Genomic DNA, 21,031 nt, shown 5'->3' with positions numbered 1-21,031 from the left:
ATTCAAGGGTTTTATATTTTTGTTTCAACTTGTAAGAGCTAGGCTTGATGCATGATGCAGAAAAACAACTTCAAATATTTGGTATCATGCCAGAGCATTTTTATTGAAATGCATCATCATTTATTACATTTACATTTAAGTCATTTAGCAGACGCTCTTATCCAGAGCGACTTACAAATTGGTGCGTTCACCTTAAGACATCCAGTGGAACAGCCACTTTACAATAGTGCATCTAAATCTTTTAAGGGGGGTGAGAAGGATTACTTTATCCTATCCTAGGTATTCCTGAAAGAGGTGGGGTTTCAGGTGTCTCCGGAAGGTGGTGATTGACTCCGCTGTCCTGGCGTCGTGAGGGAGTTTGTTCCACCATTGGGGGGCCAGAGCAGCGAACAGTTTTGACTGGGCTGCGCGGGAACTGTACTTCCTCAGTGGTAGGGAGGCGAGCAGGCCAGAGGTGGATGAACGCAGTGCCCTTGTTTGGGTGTAGGGCCTGATCAGAGCCTGGAGGTACTGAGGTGCCGTTCCCCTCACAGCTCCGTAGGCAAGCACCATGGTCTTGTAGCGGATGCGAGCTTCAACTGGAAGCCAGTGGAGAGAGCGGAGGAGCGGGGTGACGTGATTTATGGTTTGTTAGTTATCATCCATGTCTTCCCATCCCAATATTTAATAGAAGTTACTAAATCCCAATATATTTAATCACATTTACAAAATCCCAATATTTAATCCAATTTAAAAACAGCCCCCCTCAATGTTCAAATCACATGTAAAACAACTGAGGAATAAAAGGTGCATGATAATACAATGTCTAATGTTAGAGACAATAATTCAGAATTATTAGTCACTGATTTAAAAAAAAAATCTAACTAGGCAAGTCAGATAAGGGGCCTGGGATAAAAAATACAATATAAATATAGGACAAAACACATCACAACAAGAGAGACAACACTACATAAAGAGAGACCTAATGATAAGGCAATGTAGGCTTTAGATTGTAACCAATTAGGGACATTTCAGCATGCCCCTTGTAATTGGATTCCAAATTTAACCTGAAACATATAATGGTTAGCTACTTACCCAAATGATGCAAATGTTTTATTTGACCTGCTTAGTTTTGGGGGGCACGTCCCCCACCGTCGCGAACGCGCACGCGCTCGGGACCGCGTGGGAATGGCTGTTCGGTGATCGGTGGGTTGGGCTGCTTTGAGCGAACCGAGCGTTAAAGAGTTTTTAATGTCCGCCATGTTGGCCATGGCGTACTGAACCACCGATAGACAGGGAAGCCTCTGAAAAAAAGACCGAAATAGAGCGATCAAGATCCGGGCCTTCCCGGCTCCGTTCGCGACGCCCTAACTTTAGCTTTAATCAGCCGTACCGTATATGTCAGAATAACCGCACAATCATCCATGAAAGCTCAACTCGAAACCGATGTGAATTTAAGGAGATTGGATAGATTTATGTTGCATCTCGAATTTTAAAAAATGAGTAAATTGTCGTTTCGGGCACGGGCGCTGGACGCTTCCAAGCCACTACCCGTCTTCCGATGTGAGGATTTACCCGACCTGCATGAATATGCATCTATTAACCGGGCAGTGCCGCAAATGCCGACGGGGATGGAGAAAGAAGAGGAATCGGTATGTTTTTATAGTTCGAAAATATGCAAATAAACATTTATCCTTATTTTTATATTTTGAGGCGCTCCTCTTTTTTTTCTGCGCATGTTTGCACAAAATGGCCGCCAATTTTATTTTTAAAAACACGACGAAAATGTTGTGTAGATAGTCTTAACAATAAGTGGATACATTTTCCAGATCACTAAGGATGAATTATTTATATATATTATTCAATATTCTGGTTTTAGTTGGTTATTTTCGCTGGAGGAGATTTTCTAAGTACAAAGGAATCACGTGACTCCCATGAATCCGACATTTTGTTGTGTGTCTCTGGGATGTGCCTTGTCTGTTGGCGTAATGGCAAAGGACCGGTGCAAGGGGGAGCTAATGATCAGACATTCTTTATGTGCCTGTGTGAAGACTATACTGGCGGAAAAATGTAAACATTGCATGCCTTGAGTAGAAAAGGTCCGTGTATTTAGATAAAACAAAGCATGCTAATTGTGCACTCAAACTACGCATTGTTTATTGACTCGCATGTTCTGGTCATGTTGAAGTATTAACCAACGATTGAGCAATCACACATTGGTGCACTGTTTTGCTTTACTTTCAATTAACCTATGATTGGGTGATTACAATGTGTATTTTTCTTACCGCCTTGGTTAATATTTGGCTCTCGCCCCAAGGTTCCATGTGTCTAGAGTGTTGTCTACGCACGTGGCCTTGTTATGGTGTGGAGGTTTGTACCTGTCAAAATTGCATGTCAGTCAGTCTCTGTGTTTTGGTGATCAAATCCAAGTTTAGTGGTCGTGTACACAGTTTAACAGATATTATAGCAGGTGCAGAGAAAAGTTTGTTACTAGCTCCTAACAGTGCTGCAAAGATGTCAAATAAGTACACAAATAATTATCAAAAACAAGAAATCATGCCTCTTGGGCCATGTCTGTGTTTACATTTCAGTGAAACTTGTATAGCCTGCTTTTTAAAAACATGTTATATTGTATTTATATACATGCAGTGCTTCAGTTGAAACATGGCCCTTATTTAATGACCGTTGGAATTTTCTGTCAATCCATTTCAAGGGTTTTGCCGTCTGTTAGCTGAAAAACAAGCAGCTCCGTCCTTTATATCGAGGCTTGAGTTGAGTTTTGATAACTGGTCAATTTTCTTGCAACGACATTGAGTCACCAACATCAGTCGATTCTTGTAAAAATGTATTCTGTGTGTGTCCTGTACAACTGCAGTCATTCCGCGTGTGCTTAAAATTCATAAGTTAAATAAAAACTTTTATCGAATACAACCACTGACTTTTTTCTTAATTTGTGTTGCTCAACTCAATTAGATTGGCTAGTGCAATCCGGGATCTCTGGGACATCCACATCTTAATAACCCCTACCCTGACAATTTAAAATGTAAACTTTAAGGGAGAGGGGGTGTCGTCCCAAGGATCCCGGATAGCATATACCCAATTGAATCTCGCTAAAAAGTTTTTTAAAATATTTTTTTATTAAAAGTATGAATTTCACCACCCCGCAGAAGGATCACAGTTGTACAGGAGGTTCAGGTAAGCGTTTTCAGAATTGACATTTTAATAAGAATCGGCTGATGGTAACTCAATGTTGCTAGCGAATCCCGCGACCAGATGTCAAAACTCAACTCCGCCTCAATATAAGAGAACGGAGTTGAGTGTTCCTCAGCTAGCCTTCTCTGTGTGTGTGTGAAGCTATACTTTTTCTGCTCCCTGCAGATCTGTTTTCATTAATTGCACATTTTGACTTGAATGTGTTAATTTATTTATGGGAGGTCAGGACATTTCTTCTTGACATTTCTCTGTGACACAATGTATCTTATTGCTCTCTGAGGCTTGGTGTCAGCCAGAGGTTTTGTGTGTTAGGCAGCCACCACAGCTGTAGTAAACTAGTGGCATGCAGAGCACAGTAGGAGTCCCAGCAAGGGGGCCCCTTAACAATTAGAGCCCCACAGTGGAGGTGTCAATACCCATACAACCTAGTGGTCCAACAGTAAAATGGTTCCAATGGCTGCTAGGTTTTACAGGTATTATGACTCATACTGTGGTACTCTATAAGTCTCCACTCCAGTCAACTGAAATGGACTGTGTTGCCACCATAACAGACTTTGGATTTCGATACCAGGTTTAGTATCACAATTCTTGATACCATCAACATACCACAGTAAAAAAAAAAAGGCATGTTAGCCATTCACAGAATGGCATTTGATGCAGACATAAACTATGCTACTGCTCTGTTCAATAGTTGGGCATTTTTTGAGTGTAATAAATTGTAATGATATTGCTTCTGACAGCCATGTATGCATTAATGAATCACATACAATCAATTTGACTTTGTCAGTCTAAGGATCCAACCCTTTTTTTTTTTTTTCAATTTTTGCCTAAAAATGACACCCATATCTAACTGCCTGTAGCTCAGTACCTGAAGTAAGGATATGCATATTCTTGGTACCATTTGAAAGGTAACACTTTGAAGTTTGTGGAAATGTGAAATTTATCTTTGAGAATATAACACATTTGATCTGGTAAAAGATAATACGATCTTCAAAATGCAAGAGAAAGACAATGTATTATTCCAGCCCAAGCACAATTTACATTTTGGCCACTAGATGGCAGCAGTGTATGTGCAAAGTTTTAGACTGATCCAATGAACCATTGCATATATGTTCAACATTTTGTATCAAGACTTCCCAAATATGCCTAATTGATTTATTAATACATTTTCAAGTTCATAACTGTGCTCTCTCCTCAAACAATAGCATGGTATTCTTTCACTTTAATAGCTACTGTAAATTAGACCGTGCAGTTAAATAATTCTTAATCTAAGCTTTCTGTCCATATCAGATAAGTCTATGTCCTGGGATTTTTTGTTGTTGCTTACAAACTCATGCTCATCACATTAGCCTACGTTAGCTCAACCGTCCTGTGGACGGGACACCAATTCCGCAGAGGTTATTAACATGATATTTTTATGAATTATGATACCTTTGTTTTATTTAAAATGTGTCATATATAGATATATATATATACACACATACACACTGCTCAAAAAAATAAAGGGAACACTAAAATAACACATCCTAGATCTGAACGAATTAAATATTCTTATTAAATACTTTTTTCTTTACATAGTTGAATGGGCTGACAACAAAATCACAAAAAAAATATCAATGGAAATCAAATTTATTAACCCATGGAGGTCTGGATTTGGAGTCACAATCAAAATTAAAGTGGAAAACCACACCACAGGCTGATCCAACTTTGATGTAATGTCCTTAAAACAAGTCAAAATGAGGCTCCGTAGTGTGTGTGGCCTCCACGTGCCTATATGACCTCCTTACAACGCCTGGGCATGCTCCTGATGAGGTGACGGATGGTCTCCTGAGGGATCTCCTCCCAGACCTGGACTAAAGCATCCGCCAACTCCTGGACAGTCTGTGGTGCAACGTGGCGTTGGTGGATAGAGCGAGACATGATGTCCCAGATGTGCTCAATTGGATTCAGGTCTGGGGAACGGGCGGGCCAGTCCATAGCATCAATGCCTTCCTCTTGCAGGAACTGCTGACACACTCCAGCCACATGAGGTCTAGCATTGTCTTGCATAAGGAGGAACCCAGGGCCAACCGCACCAGCATATGGTCGCACAAGGGGTCTGAGGATCTCATCTCGGTACCTAATGGCAGTCAGGCTACCTCTGGCGAGCACATGGAGGGCTGTGCGGCCCCCCAAAGAAATGCCACACCATGACTGACCCACCGCCAAACCGGTCATGATGGAGGATGTTGCAGGCAGCAGAACGTTCTCCACGGCGTCTCCAGACTGTCACGTCTGTCACATGTGCTCAGTGTGAACCTGCTTTCATCTGTGAAGAGCACAGGGCGCCAGTGGCGAATTTGCCAATCTTGGTGTTCTCTGGCAAATGCCAAACGTCCTGCACGGTGTTGGGCTGTAAAGCACAACCCCCACCTGTGGACGTCGGGCCCTCATACCACCCTCATGGAGTCTGTTTCTGACCGTTTGAGCAGACACATGCACATTTGTGGCCTGCTGGAGGTCATTTTGCAGGGCTCTGGCAGTGCTCCTCCTGATCATCCTTGCACAAAGGTGGAGGTAGCGGTCATGCTGCTGCGTTGTTGCCCTCCTACGGCCTCCTCCACGTCTCCTGATGTACTGGCCTGTCTCCTGGTATTGCCTCCATGCTCTGGACACTACGCTGACAGACACAGCAAACCTTCTTGCCACAGCTCGCATTGATGTGCCATCCTGGATGAGCTGCACTACCTGAGCCACTTGTGTGGGTTGTAGACTCCGTCTCACGCTACCACTAGAGTGAAAGCACCGCCAGCATTCAAAAGTGACCAAAACATCAACCAGGAAGCATAGGAACTGAGAAGTGGTCTGTGGTTATCACCTGCAGAACCACTCCTTTATTGGGGGTGTCTTGCTAATTGCCTATAATTTCCACCTGTTGTCTATTCCATTTGCACATCAGCATGCAAAATTTATTGTCAATCAGTGTTGCTTCCTAAGTGGACAGTTTGATTTCACAGAAGTGTGATTGACTTGGAGTTACATTGTGTTGTTTAAGTGTTCCCTTTATTTTTTGGAGCAGTGTGTGTGTATATATATGTGTATATATATATATATATATATATATATATCACAAATTCTTCAATTCACAAAGTGACGTTGGCTGATGAACATTCTCATAGAAAAAAACCTACATCTCCTAAGCCCATGTTTATCACAGATCTTATTTTCGGCGGTTATCCAAGAATGCCATACATTTTCCGCCTCGTCTTTGTCCAACGAATCATGGCGGAGTTGGTGCCTATAAAAAGTCGCCTTTACTATTTATCTCCATAGAGCATCTTTGGGAGATGTGAGAGAGACCAAATAATTGAATGAATAAAGATTTTGGTGGTAATCAGCTTATTTTGCATTATTTTACGTTACTGCCTTATTCTGAAATTGATTACAAAGTTTGACACTCATCTACACATTTGTTTTTACTCCCTCATTAGACATTTTTGCAATAAAAAAAAAATAATAAACCTGACACGTTACATAAGTATTCAGACCCTTTACTCAGTACTTTGAAGCACCTTTGTCTGCGATTTAAAGCCTAAAGACTTATTTGATATGATGCTACAAGTTTGGCACACCTGTATTTGTGGAGTTTCTCCCTTTCCTTTCTGCAGACCCTCTCAAGCTCTGTCAGGTTGGATGGGGAGCGTCGCTGCACAGCTATTTTCAGGTCTCTCCAGAGATGTTTGATCGGGTTCAAGTCCGGGCTCTGGGTCATTGTCCTGCTGGAAGATGAACCTTCACCCCAGTCTGAGGTCCTGAGAGCTCTGGAGCAGGTTTTCATCAAGGATCTCTCTGTGCTTGGCTCCGCTCATCTTTCCCTCAATCCTGACTAGTCTCCCAGTCCCTGCCGCTGAAAAACATCCCCACAGCAGGATGCTGCCACCACCATGCTTCATCGTAGGGATGGTGCCAGGTTTCCTCCAGATGTGATGCTTGGCATTCAGGCCAAAGAGTTAAGTCTTGGTTTCACCAGAGCAGAAATTCTTTCTCATGGTCAGTCCTTTAGGTGCATTTTAGGCAAAATCCAAGTGGGCTGTCATGTTCCTTTTTTCTAAGGAGTGGCTTCCGTCTGGCCGCTCTACCTGATTTGGCGGAGCGCTGCGGAGATAGTTGTCCTTGGAACGTTCTCCCATCTCCACAGAGTAACTCTGTAGCTCTGTCAGTGACCATCGGGTTCTTGGTCCCCTCCCTGACCAAGGCCCTTCTCCCCTGATTGCTCAGTTTGGCCAGGCAGTTAACTCTAGGAAGAGTCTTGGTGGTTCCAAACTTCTTCCGTTTTAAGAATGATGGGGGTCACTGTTCTTGGGGACCTTCAATACTGCAGAAATGTTTTGGTATCCTTTCCCAGGTCTGTGCCTCGACACAATCCTTTCTCGGAGCTCTACGGACAATTCCTTTGACTTCATGGCTTGGCTTTTGCTCTGACATGCACTGTCAACTGTGGGATCTTACAGATGTGTGTGCCTTTCCAAATCATGTCCAATCAATAGAATTTACCACAAGTGGACTCCAATCAATGGACATTGTTTTGCCAACAGTAATTAAGTTTAAACATTTCCACATGCTTTGTTGCTTTATTCAAGTGCATTAATTTATCTGCAGCATGAGTTGGGAGCTAACATGATGCAGCCAAGACTCCCAGTGCAGGCTAGCAATGAGTAAGTGGAGCAGTCATGGTGCATGCTATTATAAGGGGTTGGCTGCACTGATATATATGCTTGATCTGTGAGACCCATTTGACAGAAGTCCCGAAAGTAATTGTTCTTGTACCGGAAAGTTTTTCACATTCTAGTATCTAACAAGTGCTGAAGTTTTGTTGCGCTGTGCAGCACTAGTATTGCGTAAGAGGCACGCAAGGATAGGAGTGATTTGTTTATCTAGAATACTGTGCACATTGTCAGAGGAGCTGTCAGGCAAGTGACAGCTTCTCAGTGACTGGCATGGGAAACGAGATGAGTGTGGTATCCACCTTATGTCACACAGTTATTTTCATGGATGTTGGGGTAGGGAATGGATGTTTTAGCTTTAATACTATGTCTATGCCTTCTAGGTGATTGCACATTAGACTTTTTCAACCTAGCTTCTCTACTTTTGGTAACACTTTTATGCACAGCAGTTGGACAGACATCTACCATACATGGTTACCTTTTTATTTTGTGTTATCTTTGGTTTACCACAGTGGAATTCTCTTGAGTTATGGTTAGTGGGGGTAGAACAGCTGGAGGGCTTGGGACTCCCTATTTCTTCCTTCTACAGGTGCGAACTGTGTGTCAGCCCAGACAGCCAGTGTTTGTTACGTGAACTCACCATCACTGGGTCATTGTCTGAGACCGGGTGCAGAGGGAATTGGTGGGATCTGTTGATTTGTCTGCGTGCCAGTTTTCCTTGGAAGACACAGATGTTGGCAGACCACCAGTTTCTTACTGCTTTGACCTCCTTCACCTGGAATGTGTTGTGCAATAGGCTACATGTCCACAATCTCTGCGGTAGTGCTACCGCTAACAGGTGTAAAATGGTTTCACCGCCACGCATGCATAACTGCTTATGAACTGTTATCCATTAACCCTTAGCCTACAATTCTGTGGCCCTGCGGAATTCTAATTAACATAATAAAAAAAGCCCCATCAAAATCTGTTTAAGCACGATGTTTTTTGTTGTTGCTTGGGCTGCGTCTCAATCCACTGCATCTGCCGATATCGCCCATCTGCATTGAAAGGTGTCGGAGCTAGAGGGGTGTTTGTCAGACCATTAGACATCCCGAAAATCGGTCTTCTCACAAAAACATCTGTAGTTCCGTACCTAAAATAAGGGGATAAATGCGTAGTTATTAGTTTCCTGATCTGTCTTCTCACAGATATAGGACAGTCACTTCAGAACAAACTTCCTTTAGATTTTTTTGGGGTGACTATCTGTTCCATGTAGTGAATCTGTTATTCAATTCATATCTATTGGCTAATAGCAGTAATGCCAAATTCAATGTCTCATCCAATATTTTTTAAATGTTTTTTTTGATACCTTAAGGGGTCTTAAAATCAAATAGCTAAATGATCCTTATGACCATCAAAACAATTCCAACTTGTCTTACCTTGCTTCAAAGTAGCCTATAGGCAAAATCCCACCATGGAAATGTGGAGGCAATTATTTTATAAACATGTCATAGGTGGTGAGTAAGTTTCAAGTTTGGGAGGCTAATTATTTATCCTACCATTCTGCGTGCCAGTCACAATTTTTATATGCACGTTTCTCAATCATTCGGGACAGTAGATGCCTGGTAGGCATTCGGGACAGTAGATGCCTGGTAGGCATTCGGGACAGTAGATGCCTGGTAGGCATTCGGGACAGTAGATGCCTGGTAGGCATTCGGGACAGTAGATGCCTGGTAGGCATTCGGGACAGTAGATGCCTGGTAGGCATTTGGGACAGTAGATGCCTGGTAGGCATTCGGGACAGGAACAGCAGTGGTGGGCCGCCAGAGCAGACGGACCGTGACATTGATCGATACGCTCATTTAAAGCCTATTTCTAGACTGTCGCAGTCTGGAGGAGGAAGAGACCGATGGTGGATGGTTCAGGCCAGGTTGGCTATTTTTGTTGTGGTAGTAGCTGCAGTTCAACTAGTCTATTATCTGCCAGCCCTTTGCCATCGCTAGGGAAGTAGCCTATAAAAATGGTGTTTGATTACGTTTGGCAGCCCGTGTGTTTTTCTAAGGCTGCAGTTCTGGGCCTCTGTAAAAAGCAGAGAGTTTGGTCTGCTTCAGGTGTTCATGTTTGAACCTGAAAAGATATTGCGATACTGGTATCGTCATGGCCCTAGTCGTTAAAAGGCTAATATCGGGAGATATCGGGAAAACGATATCGGTCTGCCTCCTATTGAATCAAATTAATTTATATATTGGTTATTTCCCATGGTCATTGGGAAATATTTTATTGCATTTTGTTTTTCTATAGTTTTTTTTCTTTCAAAACCGGTAACTAATTGTTCCATAAATGAATCATTGTGCCTATGAAGAGAGACTTGACTGCTTCTGATAGAGCCGGGATGATACCAGTTTTGCGATACTCGATAGTATCATGGCAAGGAAACGCAACATGAAGCGGATTCTTTAGGAAAATGAGTCAACTGTTAGAAACAAACACTTCCAGAGTCCCATTATATTTCGTTTCTAAGATGAGCACACACTATTTTATATGCAGCTGGTTTTTAAAGGACCAAAGAGTTTGGTCTACATTGTTTTCATTTTTTGCATGGAGAAAACATCGCAATACTGCTATCGTCACAGCCGTAGCTGCTGACAAGGGAACACTTCAGGACTCCAGATGGGAGTGGAATGTGCATCCCAAATGCCACCCTATTCACTACATAGTGCACTTTTAATCAGGCCAAAGTAATCTCTTGACCTGGGCAAAAGTAGTGCACTAAATAGGGAATGGGGTTCCATTTGACACAGCTGGTGAGAAGGCAGAGGAAACAACTCTAGTTTGCCTAGTGCCCCCAGAGCAGTGAAACCATAAACACACACTCCGCCGAGATGATGTACAAGTCTGGGCCTACGCTGTGCTTGTGCTGTGTTGACAGGCTGCCAAGGGCAAGGTGCCCACGTTTGTCTGAGAGCCAGAGGCCCTTTCATTTTAGTACTGTTGGCCAGCACGCTCAGACGAGCACTGCCCCAGGCCAGCACGCTCAGACGAGCACTGCCCCAGACCCTGTTCAGAGCCAGAGGACACTGTTCAAACTTGATACACTGTTGTTTTATCCACTGGTGTTTTGTAGTTATTTCAAAGGACTGTCATTATTTGGTTGTTGTAAAGTGCATCTGCAAGGTGCCTCGTCCAAACTAGTCCCCAGACTTTGGAACAGGAGCAGGAATGCGAGTGAGCCTACAAATTGCCTTTGCTATAAGTGGAGGAGTGTACGTGGGTTCTGCACCTGGAGGAAAAACCTAATAAATCAGTGTGTGACTGCTAACCATTCCAGGACTTTTACTCCTGCCTTGCTAAGTCTTGCTGTGTACTTTTGATTTTCCAGTGCTTTGTTGTTGTTTTTCTAGTACTTTCAAACAATGACTAGTTTTGTCACCTGAAATCTCCTTGAAAAGGCTGCCGTTTTTGTCAGTACTGATTTGACACTTGATTTGTTCCTGGCCTCATGGATCAGATGGCAGCAGTTGGCCGTGATTGACGTTCACTCTGACTTAAGTACTCCTCTCTCTAGGCATCCGTTACCTCAGACTCCCAGCTGACCCTGTCAATTTAGCTATTCAAGTGCTTGGACTTTGTTTAATATGTAGGGCCTGTTGGGCAGAGGTATGTTGTTCAATAATTTGCCCTCATCTCTGAACTTACATTTACATTTAAGTCATTTAGCAGACGCTCTTATCCAGAGCGACTTACAAATTGGTGCTTTCACCTTATGACATCCAGTGGAACAGCCACTTTACAATAGTGCATCTAGGTCTTTTAAGGGGGGGGAGAAGGATTACTTTATCCTATCCTAGGTATTCCTTAAAGAGGTGGGGTTTCAGGTGTCTCCGGAAGGTGGTGATTGACTCCGCTGTCCTGGCGTCGTGAGGGAGTTTGTTCCACCATTGGGGGGCCAGAGCAGCGAACAGTTTTGACTGGGCTGAGCGGGAACTGTACTTCCTCAGTGGTAGGGAGGCGAGCAGGCCAGAGGTGGATGAACGCAGTGCCCTTGTTTGGGTGTAGGGCCTGATCAGAGCCTGGAGGTACTGAGGTGCCGTTCCCCTCACAGCTCCGTAGGCAAGCACCATGGTCTTGTAGCGGATGCGAGCTTCAACTGGAAGCCAGTGGAGAGAGCGGAGGAGCGGGGTGACGTGAGAGAACTTGGGAAGGTTGAACACCAGACGGGCTGCGGCGTTCTGGATGAGTTGTAGGGGTTTAATGGCACAGGCAGGGAGCCCAGCCAACAGCGAGTTGCAGTAATCCAGATGGGAGATGACAAGTGCCTGGATTAGGACCTGCGCTGCTTCCTGTGTGAGGCAGGGTCGTACTCTGCGGATGTTGTAGAGCATGAACCTACAGGAACGGGCCACCGCCTTGATGTTATTTGAGAACGACAGGGTGTTGTCCAGGATCACGCCAAGGTTCTTAGCGCTCTGGGACGAGGACACAATGGAGTTGTCAACCGTGATGGCGAGATCATGGAACGGGCAGTCCTTCCCCGGGAGGAAGAGCAGCTCCGTCTTGCCGAGGTTCAGCTTGAGGTGATGATCCGTCATCCACACTGATATGTCTGCCAGACATGCAGAGATGCGATTCGCCACCTGGTCGTCAGAAGGGGGAAAGGAGAAGATTAATTGTGTGTCGTCTGCATAGCAATGATAGGAGAGACCATGTGAGGTTATGACAGAGCCAAGTGACTTGGTGTATAGCGAGAATAGGAGAGGGCCTAGAACAGAGCCCTGGGGGACACCAGTGGTGAGAGCACGTGGTGAGGAGACGGATTCTCGCCACGCCACCTGGTAGGAGCGACCTGTCAGGTAGGACGCAATCCAAGCGTGGGCCGCGCCGGAGATGCCCAACTCGGAGAGGGTGGAGAGGAGGATCTGATGGTTCACAGTATCGAAGGCAGCCGATAGGTCTAGAAGGATGAGAGCAGAGGAGAGAGTTAGCTTTAGCAGTGCGGAGCGCCTCCGTGATACAGAGAAGAGCAGTCTCAGTTGAATGACTAGTCTTGAAACCTGACTGATTTGGATCAAGAAGGTCATTCTGAGAGAGATAGCGGGAGAGCTGGCCAAGGACGGCACGTTCAAGAGTTTTGGAGAGAAAAGAAAGAAGGGATACTGGTCTGTAGTTGTTGACATCGGAGGGATCGAGTGTAGGTTTTTTCAGAAGGGGTGCAACTCTCGCTCTCTTGAAGACGGGAGGGACGTAGCCAGCGGTCAGGGATGAGTTGATGAGCGAGGTGAGGTAAGGGAGAAGGTCACCGGAGATGGTCTGGAGAAGAGAGGAGGGGATAGGGTCAAGCGGGCAGGTTGTTGGGCGGCCGGGCCGTCACAAGACGCGAGATGTCATCTGGAGAGAGAGGGGAGAAAGAGGTCAGAGCACAGGGTAGGGCAGTGTGAGCAGAACCAGCGGTGTCGTTTGACTTAGCAAACGAGGATCGGATGTCGTCGACCTTCTTTTCAAAATGGTTGACGAAGTCATCTGCAGAGAGGGAGGAGGGGGGCAGGGGAGGAGGATTCAAGAGGGAGGAGAAGGTGGCAAAGAGCTTCCTAGGGTTAGAGGCAGATGCTTGGAATTTAGAGTGGTAGAAAGTGGCTTTAGCAGCAGAGACAGAGGAGGAAAATGTAGAGAGGAGGGAGTGAAAGGATGCCAGGTCCGCAGGGAGGCGAGTTTTCCTCCATTTCCGCTCGGCTGCCCGGAGCCCTGTTCTGTAAGCTCGCAATGAGTCGTCGAGCCACGGAGCGGGAGGGGAGGACCGAGCCGGCCTGGAGGATAGGGGACATAGAGAGTCAAAGGATGCAGAAAGGGAGGAGAGGAGGGTTGAGGAGCAGAATCAGGAGATAGGTTGGAGAAGGTTTGAGCAGAGGGAAGAGATGATAGGATGGAAGAGGAGAGAGTAGCGGGGAGAGAGAGCGAAGGTTGGGACGGCGCGATACCATCCGAGTAGGGGCAGTGTGGGAAGTGTTGGATGAGAGCGAGAGGGAAAAGGATACAAGGTAGTGGTCGGAGACTTGGACGGGAGTTGCAATGAGGTTAGTGGAGGAACAGCATCTAGTAAAGATGAGGTCGAGCGTATTGCCTGCCTTGTGAGTAGGGGGAAGGTGAGAGGGTGAGGTCAAAGAGGAGAGGAGTGGAAAGAAGGAGGCAGAGAGGAATGAGTCAAAGGTAGACGTGGGGAGGTTAAAGTCGCCCAGAACTGTGAGAGGTGAGCCGTCCTCAGGAAAGGAGCTTATCAAGGCATCAAGCTCATTGATGAACTCTCCGAGGGAACCTGGAGGGCGATAAATGATAAGGATGTTAAGCTTGAAAGGGCTGGTAACTGTGACAGCATGGAATTCAAAGGAGGCGATAGACAGATGGGTAAGGGGAGAAAGAGAGAATGACCACTTGGGAGAGATGAGGATCCCGGTGCCACCACCCCGCTGACCAGAAGCTCTCGGGGTGTGCGAGAGCACGTGGGCGGACGAAGAGAGAGCAGTAGGAGTAGCGGTGTTGTCTGTGGTGATCCATGTTTCCGTCAGAGCCAAGAAGTCGAGGGACTGGAGGGAGGCATAGGCTGAGATGAACTCTGCCTTGTTGGCCGCAGATCGGCAGTTCCAGAGGCTACCGGAGACCTGGAACTCCACGTGGGTCGTGCGCGCTGGGACCACCAGATTAGGGTGGCTGCGGCCATGCGGTGTGGAGCGTTTGTATGGTCTGTGCAGAGAGGAGAGAACAGGGATAGACAGACACATAGTTGACAGGCTAGAGAAGAGGCTACGCTAATGCAGAGGAGATTGGAATGACAAGTGGACTACACGTCTCGAATGTTCAGAAAGTTAAGCTTACGTAGCAAGAATCTAATTGACTAAAATGATTAAAATGATAGAGTACTGCTGGGGTAGGCTAACTTCTCCCTGTGGTCCTGTGTGGCTCAGTTGGTAGAACATGGCGATTGCAACGGAGGGTTGGTTTCCTGCTGGGGCCACACCCCAAAATGTAAGCATGATTTAGAAATCACTTTGGATAAGAGTGCTAAATGGCATATATTATATTACTAAACTCTTTCTCGGTCTCTCTAGGAACACCATCTCCAGAGAGCCATGTCGGCCCAGTCGGTGTATGGAGAGAAACACAACATGGTCATCCCCGTCCCGGAGGCAGACGGCAACATCGCCTACTACGAGTCCCTCTACCCCGGGGACTTCAAGATGCCAAAGCAGCTTATTCACATACAGCGTGAGTAAAGTGGCCCTGGCTGCTATTGATATGGGGAGGGTGCAGTATTAGTTTAGATGATATTATATCGATAATTTGACTCCTAAGTATGGATTTGTATAACTAAAAAAACATGACTAGTGCTAGCTAATGCTGTCTCGTCCTAGAGCTCCGGGGTACTCAAATACTATTGAAGAAGGTCCGGTCACACACATTTCCTAGGTGGTAAAGATCCGGATGGATATTGCCATTTGTCTGCGTAGGAACAACCCCCACCTCGCAGCCCATGCGATCCCGAACTGTTCAAACTGTTCTCACCCCTCTTGTTGGCAGAGAGGGAAAATAGTCGTTTTAAAGCTTGTTTCCTGTAATTCTACACATTTTTCATGTAGTTTGTGTGTTCGTATGATACCAGGAGTCGAATCCTGATCTAATAAAAACACGTTTCTGGGCCTGGAGCCAGCCCATGGTCCGTCTATTAAGTACGGGTGCTATAGCTTGTCCTCCATCTTTATAAATAGTGAGCCAACGTGTTTTCAGCACTTTTTATTTCCATGACTGATCTAAACTCGTTTTCTCACGGCTCTCAACCAAATCGACCCTAACACCCTGTGTCACTTGTGGACATCTGACAGGATCTGATTGGTATAAGCAATGATGGAACTTCCACCCAGCCTATCAGAAGACACAGTGAAGCTGTTTCCATATTGATTGCAGCAGTCAGATCCTCTTAGATCTGCCTAAGTGCACAGTGCATTAGGTCAAGGTGTCCATTTTGGAGGTGTTGATCAACCATCTACATTTGCTGGTGTAGCTTCTTAGGCAATGGCAAGATGTTTTTGTCCATTTTGTGGCATTTGAGATAGTAGGGGGAGGGGGATCTTGGCCTTAGTAGACCTTATCGTATCCATGAATCACATTATTTGTTGTGATTGATTCAGATAAGAGCTAGGCTAAATGTAATTTCCTGGTCATGTCTTTTTGTCATTGTTTTAAAGTAGAAGTCCCTGCTGCCGTTTGTCCGATGTGAGACATATTTTCTATGATAAGCATGGAGTTCATTCATGTCACCTTGTTTGACGTTTTTGCTGCAAGTCTAGCAGTAGAAGCTAGATATTGCCAGAGCTCAAATCAAACTTCTAATGACATTGTAATTTATTTAAATGAAAGTGTGTGTGTTTAGGATTCAGGATTCAGGATTCTTGTCCGTCTTGGACTTTGAAAGTGTCATTGACAAAATTTAAATGCAGTTGCCTAGAATGACTGCCATGAATTTGTATGTTCCTCTAGCTTGATTCTGCTCAGATTTGCTTAACTGACCAAATGTAAAGTAATCACTTTACCCCCAATCAATACAGCTGTAGCTTTGGTCAGAATAGTGAAGGAGGATAAAGATGGTGGCCTCCATGCCATCCGATACTGATATTTAAAAAATGTTGCTGCCTTATTAAGCATTCTAGTACAGTTGAATAGTTAACACACACATACATGGACGCAGCGGTCTAAGGCACTGCATCTCAGTGCATCAGGCATCACTACAGTCCCTGGTTCGAATCCAGGCTGTATCATATTCGGCCGTGATTGGGAGGTGCAGAATTGGCCCAGCGTCATCCGGGGTAGGCCGTCATTGTAAATAAGATTTTGTTCTTAACTGACTTTCCTAGTTAAATAAAGTTTACATAAACACACCACTTTGACCAAAAAGTTATTTTGATGGCATTTACAGTTAAATAAATGGTGGTGTTCTTCGGCTTGCAAGCCTCCCCCTTTTTCCTCCAAACATAACGATGGTCATTATGGCCAAACAGTTCTATTTTTGTTTCATCAGACCAGAGGACATTTCTCCAAAAAGTACAATCTTTGTCCCCATGTGCAGTTGCAAATCGTAGTCTGGATTTTTTTGATGGCGGTTTTGGAGCAGTGGCTTCTTCCTTGCTGAGCGGCCTTTCAGGTTATGCCGATATAGGACTTGTTTTACTGTGGATATAGATACTTTTGTACCTGTTTCCTCCATCTTCACAAGGTCCTTTGCTTTGTTCTGGGATTGCGTCTCCTCCTGACCCACTGGAATTAATATTACAGTGAATTATAAGTGAAATAATCTGTCTGTAAAGAATTGTTGGAAAAATGACTTGTGTCATGCACAAATTAGATGTCCAAACCATCTTGTCAAAACTATAGTTTGTTAACAAGAAGTTTGTGGAGTGGTTGAAAAACGAGTTTTAATGACTCCAACCTAAGTGTATGTGAACTTCTGACTTCAACTGTATGTCCCCATTACCTGTAAAGCATAATCAAACCTACTTCTTTCACTTACTTGCTGTGCTGTTTTGTTGTTCATCCTCAACCAGGATTTCGATGGAAATACTTTTTGTTCTTTGCCTTTTGGGTCTTTGCGTGTCAAAAAAGATGCACGTCAAATAACACTATTTGACTTGTCAAATAAACTTGTTGACCAATCAGGACCTGAACATGACTGTACGTCACATAATTTAACGCGTTCATACATTTTTTCCGTAGTTATTTCACATTGATTACACTCACTCGTATGTTGCAACGAGTCATTGATACGTATGATGTGATGCTGGTTAAGTTGTCTCACGCACATACAGTGCTGGTCATAAGAAAAGCTAGCTAGGTCATTGATGCAAACAACGTTCTTCCCCCAAAACATAGCAACACGACATCTGTTTCAGTAGCATCATCTGACACTAATTAGCATAACGCAACGGACAAATATTCCTATTCGTGAAATATATTGGAACACAGCTTAGCCTTTTGTTAATCACCCTGTCATCTCAGATTTTCAAAATATGCTTTACAGCCAACGCTAGACAAGCATTTGTATAAGTTTATCATAGCCTAGCATAGCATTATGCCTTGCTAGCAGCAGGCAAACTTGTCACGGAAATCAGAAAAGCAATCAAATTAAATCGTTTACCTTTGAACTTCGGATGTTTTCACTCACGAGACTCTCAGGTAGACAGCCAAAGTTCATTTTTCCCAAAATATTATTTTTGTAGGCGAAATAGCTCCGTTTGTTCTTCACGTTTGGCTGAGAAATCGCCCGGAAATTGCGGTCACCACAACACCAAAAAATATTCCAAAGTAGCTCCATAATATCGACAGAAACATGGCAAACGTTATTTAGAATCCATCCTCAAGGTGTTTTTCTAATATCTATTCGATAATATATCAGTCGGGACAATTTGTTTTTCACTCTGACCGATTGGAGTAATGGCTACCTCTATATTTTACGCGAGAATCTCTCTCGGAGCCACCATGTGACCACTTACGCAATGTGGCTGCCTACGGCTATTCTTCAACAGAAATGTGTAAAACTACGTCACAATGCTGTAGACACCTTGGGGAATACGTAGAAAGCGTAAGCTCGTTGATGGTACATTCACAGCTGAATAGGGAGTCATTGGAACGCAGCGCTTTCAAAACCTGGGGCACTTCCGGATTGGATTTTTCGCAGGCTTTCGCCTGCAACATCAGTCCTGTTATACTCACAGACAATATCTTTACAGTTTTGGAAACGTTAGTGTTTTCTATCCAAAGCTGTCAATTATATGCATATTCTAGCATCTTTTCCTGACAAAATATCCTGTTTAAAAATTTTCTCCAAAAATGAAAATACTGCCCCCTAACACCAAGAGGTTAATGGTGGTCTGACCATCTGTGAAGCTAGCCACAATAAGGATTAGACACAATAGTGGACTTTAAGGTTAGCCTTCAAAATAAAAGTATGGCATAATTCTACTATTTGTATTAATTTGCATCACTTTCAAAGAGGTACATTTTTTATTTTGATTGCCAACCGCAAATTCCACTTGTGTATAATCCTTATTGTGGCTATCTTCACAACACATAGTCCGGTCGAGCGTCACTAGCCAGATGAAGCTAGCAGGCAGCTTATATCGTTAGCTTTGGGCAACATGGTTAAGTAGCTGGCTAGCTATTTATTTTCATGAACAGTTCCATTTCAATAGGCGAGCAAGTGGCAACCTAGCTAATACTTACTCACAAGGATTCCTAAATCATTGCTAAGAATAGTGAAAATGACTGCAGTTTCTACTGGTCATTGTGTTCACACTGGTTGTATTTGTGCTTGCTCGGTATCAAGCTAGCTAGCTACCCCAGAAGTTGCGGTCAAACAAATAATGCTTTATTACCAATGTGGTATTGTTAACACATCGTGTGTGGCCGGTGTTTGCTTGTTTGCAGATTTTTTTGTACAGCTTTGACAGTGCTACTGTATCTTTTTTGACACACAAAGACCCAAACTCTGGTAGTGCAACATCTAAAAATAGCGCACTTGGTAGTGTGTACCGGTGCTCGACCAGTCAGCGAAAGCCAACATCACCCACACGAGAACGGTTGATTATCAAGGGCAATGAATTCCATTATCTTAGCGTTAATGGATTCCACCTTTGAGTTGTCTTGCTGAAATGTTGCTATTCTTTCAAATGACTGCTCGACTTGTTGACTGCTCGATCCACACAGCAGACATTGTGGGCTAGGTTAGGAATGCTGTGTTGCACGTGTAGAGCAACATTTTACGTGGCATTATTACGCCATGTTCCAATGTTATATTGGTATGCACGTCAGTTTGACATCGGCGTTAAACTAGACAGCTAATATCGGCCGATTCCAATATGTTCACTGATATATCGTGCATCCCTATCTGTTATTTTTTATTGTTTTGGTATCGGCCTTAGCACAGTATACATGATCCTAATTTAAGCTCTGAGACACATGCAATTTTGAAAATCTTCATCTGAACTCTTGAAATGGAATTTCACATTAGCATGTGTGGTCAGTGGTAACAGGGGAGTTACACTGGGGACGTGCATCATGGACGCTGAGCTTTTTCCAGCACGAGCCACTTTATCAAGTGGTTTTTAATTCTTGAAAACCGAACCAGAACATATATATACACTGAGCAGCATGAATCTCTTGCGGGTTTGACATCACGATGGGGATTTAAAATGGCTCCCAGGATCTCTGATAGTCCGCTTCATTCCCATCCTCATGTCTAAAGATCTCTCATCCAGCTTTTAGCAGTCTAAAAAAAACCTTCCCTTTCTCCGCTCTCTGTAGCTTTAAGCCTGGACACTGACATCCTCATGTCTAAACTCTCTCTCTCTCTCGGTCTCTCTCTGTAGCTTTAAGCCTGGACACTGACATCCTCATGTCTAAACTCTCTCTCGGTCTCTCTCTGTAGCTTTAAGCCTGGACACTGACATCCTCATGTCTAAACTCTCCCTCTCTCTCGGTCTCTCTCTGTAGCTTTAAGCCTGGACACTGACATCCTCATGTCTAAACTCTCTCTCGGTCTCTCTCTGTAGCTTTCAGCCTGGACACGGAGCAGCCGGACTATGACCTGGACACAGAGGATGAGGCCTTTGTTCACAAACTGAAGAAGAAGATGGAGATCACCTTTTTACAGTTTGAGGAGATGATCGACCGACTGGAGAAAGGCAGTGGGCAGCAGGTAAGCCTTGGATCCTGTATCCCAAATGGCACCCTATTTCTTACATAGTGCTAATCTGGGCATCCCCCCACCCAACCCTCATATCCCCAATCACATGCACTTGCCTTAGATGGGAGAAGAGAGAGTATCCCACAATAGGTACTCGTAGCATCAGCCTAGCATCCTGTCCAGGCGGTGTACATGAGATACTCTTTTTAGTTACTCATGGTGGCGTCTTAAGTTCATGTTTTAAGTGTCTCTCTTTCTGTTATTACGGTGCTATGTTATTAGTATGCCTGCGCGGTAGTCTCGGTGTTGATGGACCTGGTCTGATTGCAATGGCAACCATGTACTGTGGAAATACGCTGAAGTAAATGTTGTTCAAATGGAACCTAGTCGTTGTCATTTTAAGTTAATAGCGCCTAGAGTCCTGGGAATCTTTGGG

At 44.4% G+C, this 21,031-nt stretch overlaps 1 protein-coding gene across 3 annotated transcripts in view; it reads left to right on the top strand.

Annotated features, from left to right (window-relative positions):
* The window catches only part of LOC115114345 (enhancer of polycomb homolog 1-like), a 39,231-nt gene that overhangs the window by 4,257 nt on the left and 13,943 nt on the right, over positions 1–21,031 (top strand). Inside the window, exons 1-3 of one of the 3 annotated variants that reach the window (XM_029642499.2) lie at positions 1,150–1,631; positions 14,972–15,128; positions 20,462–20,607. In XM_029642499.2, the coding sequence (XP_029498359.1) occupies positions 1,479–1,631; positions 14,972–15,128; positions 20,462–20,607 (456 nt within the window). In that variant the 5' untranslated portion in view covers positions 1,150–1,478. Of the gene's footprint in view, positions 1–1,149; positions 1,632–14,971; positions 15,129–20,461; positions 20,608–21,031 lie in introns of those variants that run through there. The other 2 variants (XM_029642497.2, XM_029642498.2) reach the window with 2 other exon arrangements.

Source organism: Oncorhynchus nerka, linkage group LG9b (assembly GCF_034236695.1).
Source record: "Oncorhynchus nerka isolate Pitt River linkage group LG9b, Oner_Uvic_2.0, whole genome shotgun sequence".
Lineage (NCBI taxonomy): Eukaryota > Metazoa > Chordata > Actinopteri > Salmoniformes > Salmonidae > Oncorhynchus > Oncorhynchus nerka.
The sequence above is the reverse complement of the archived record's forward strand: the minus strand, read 5'-3'. Positions and strand labels throughout refer to the sequence as shown.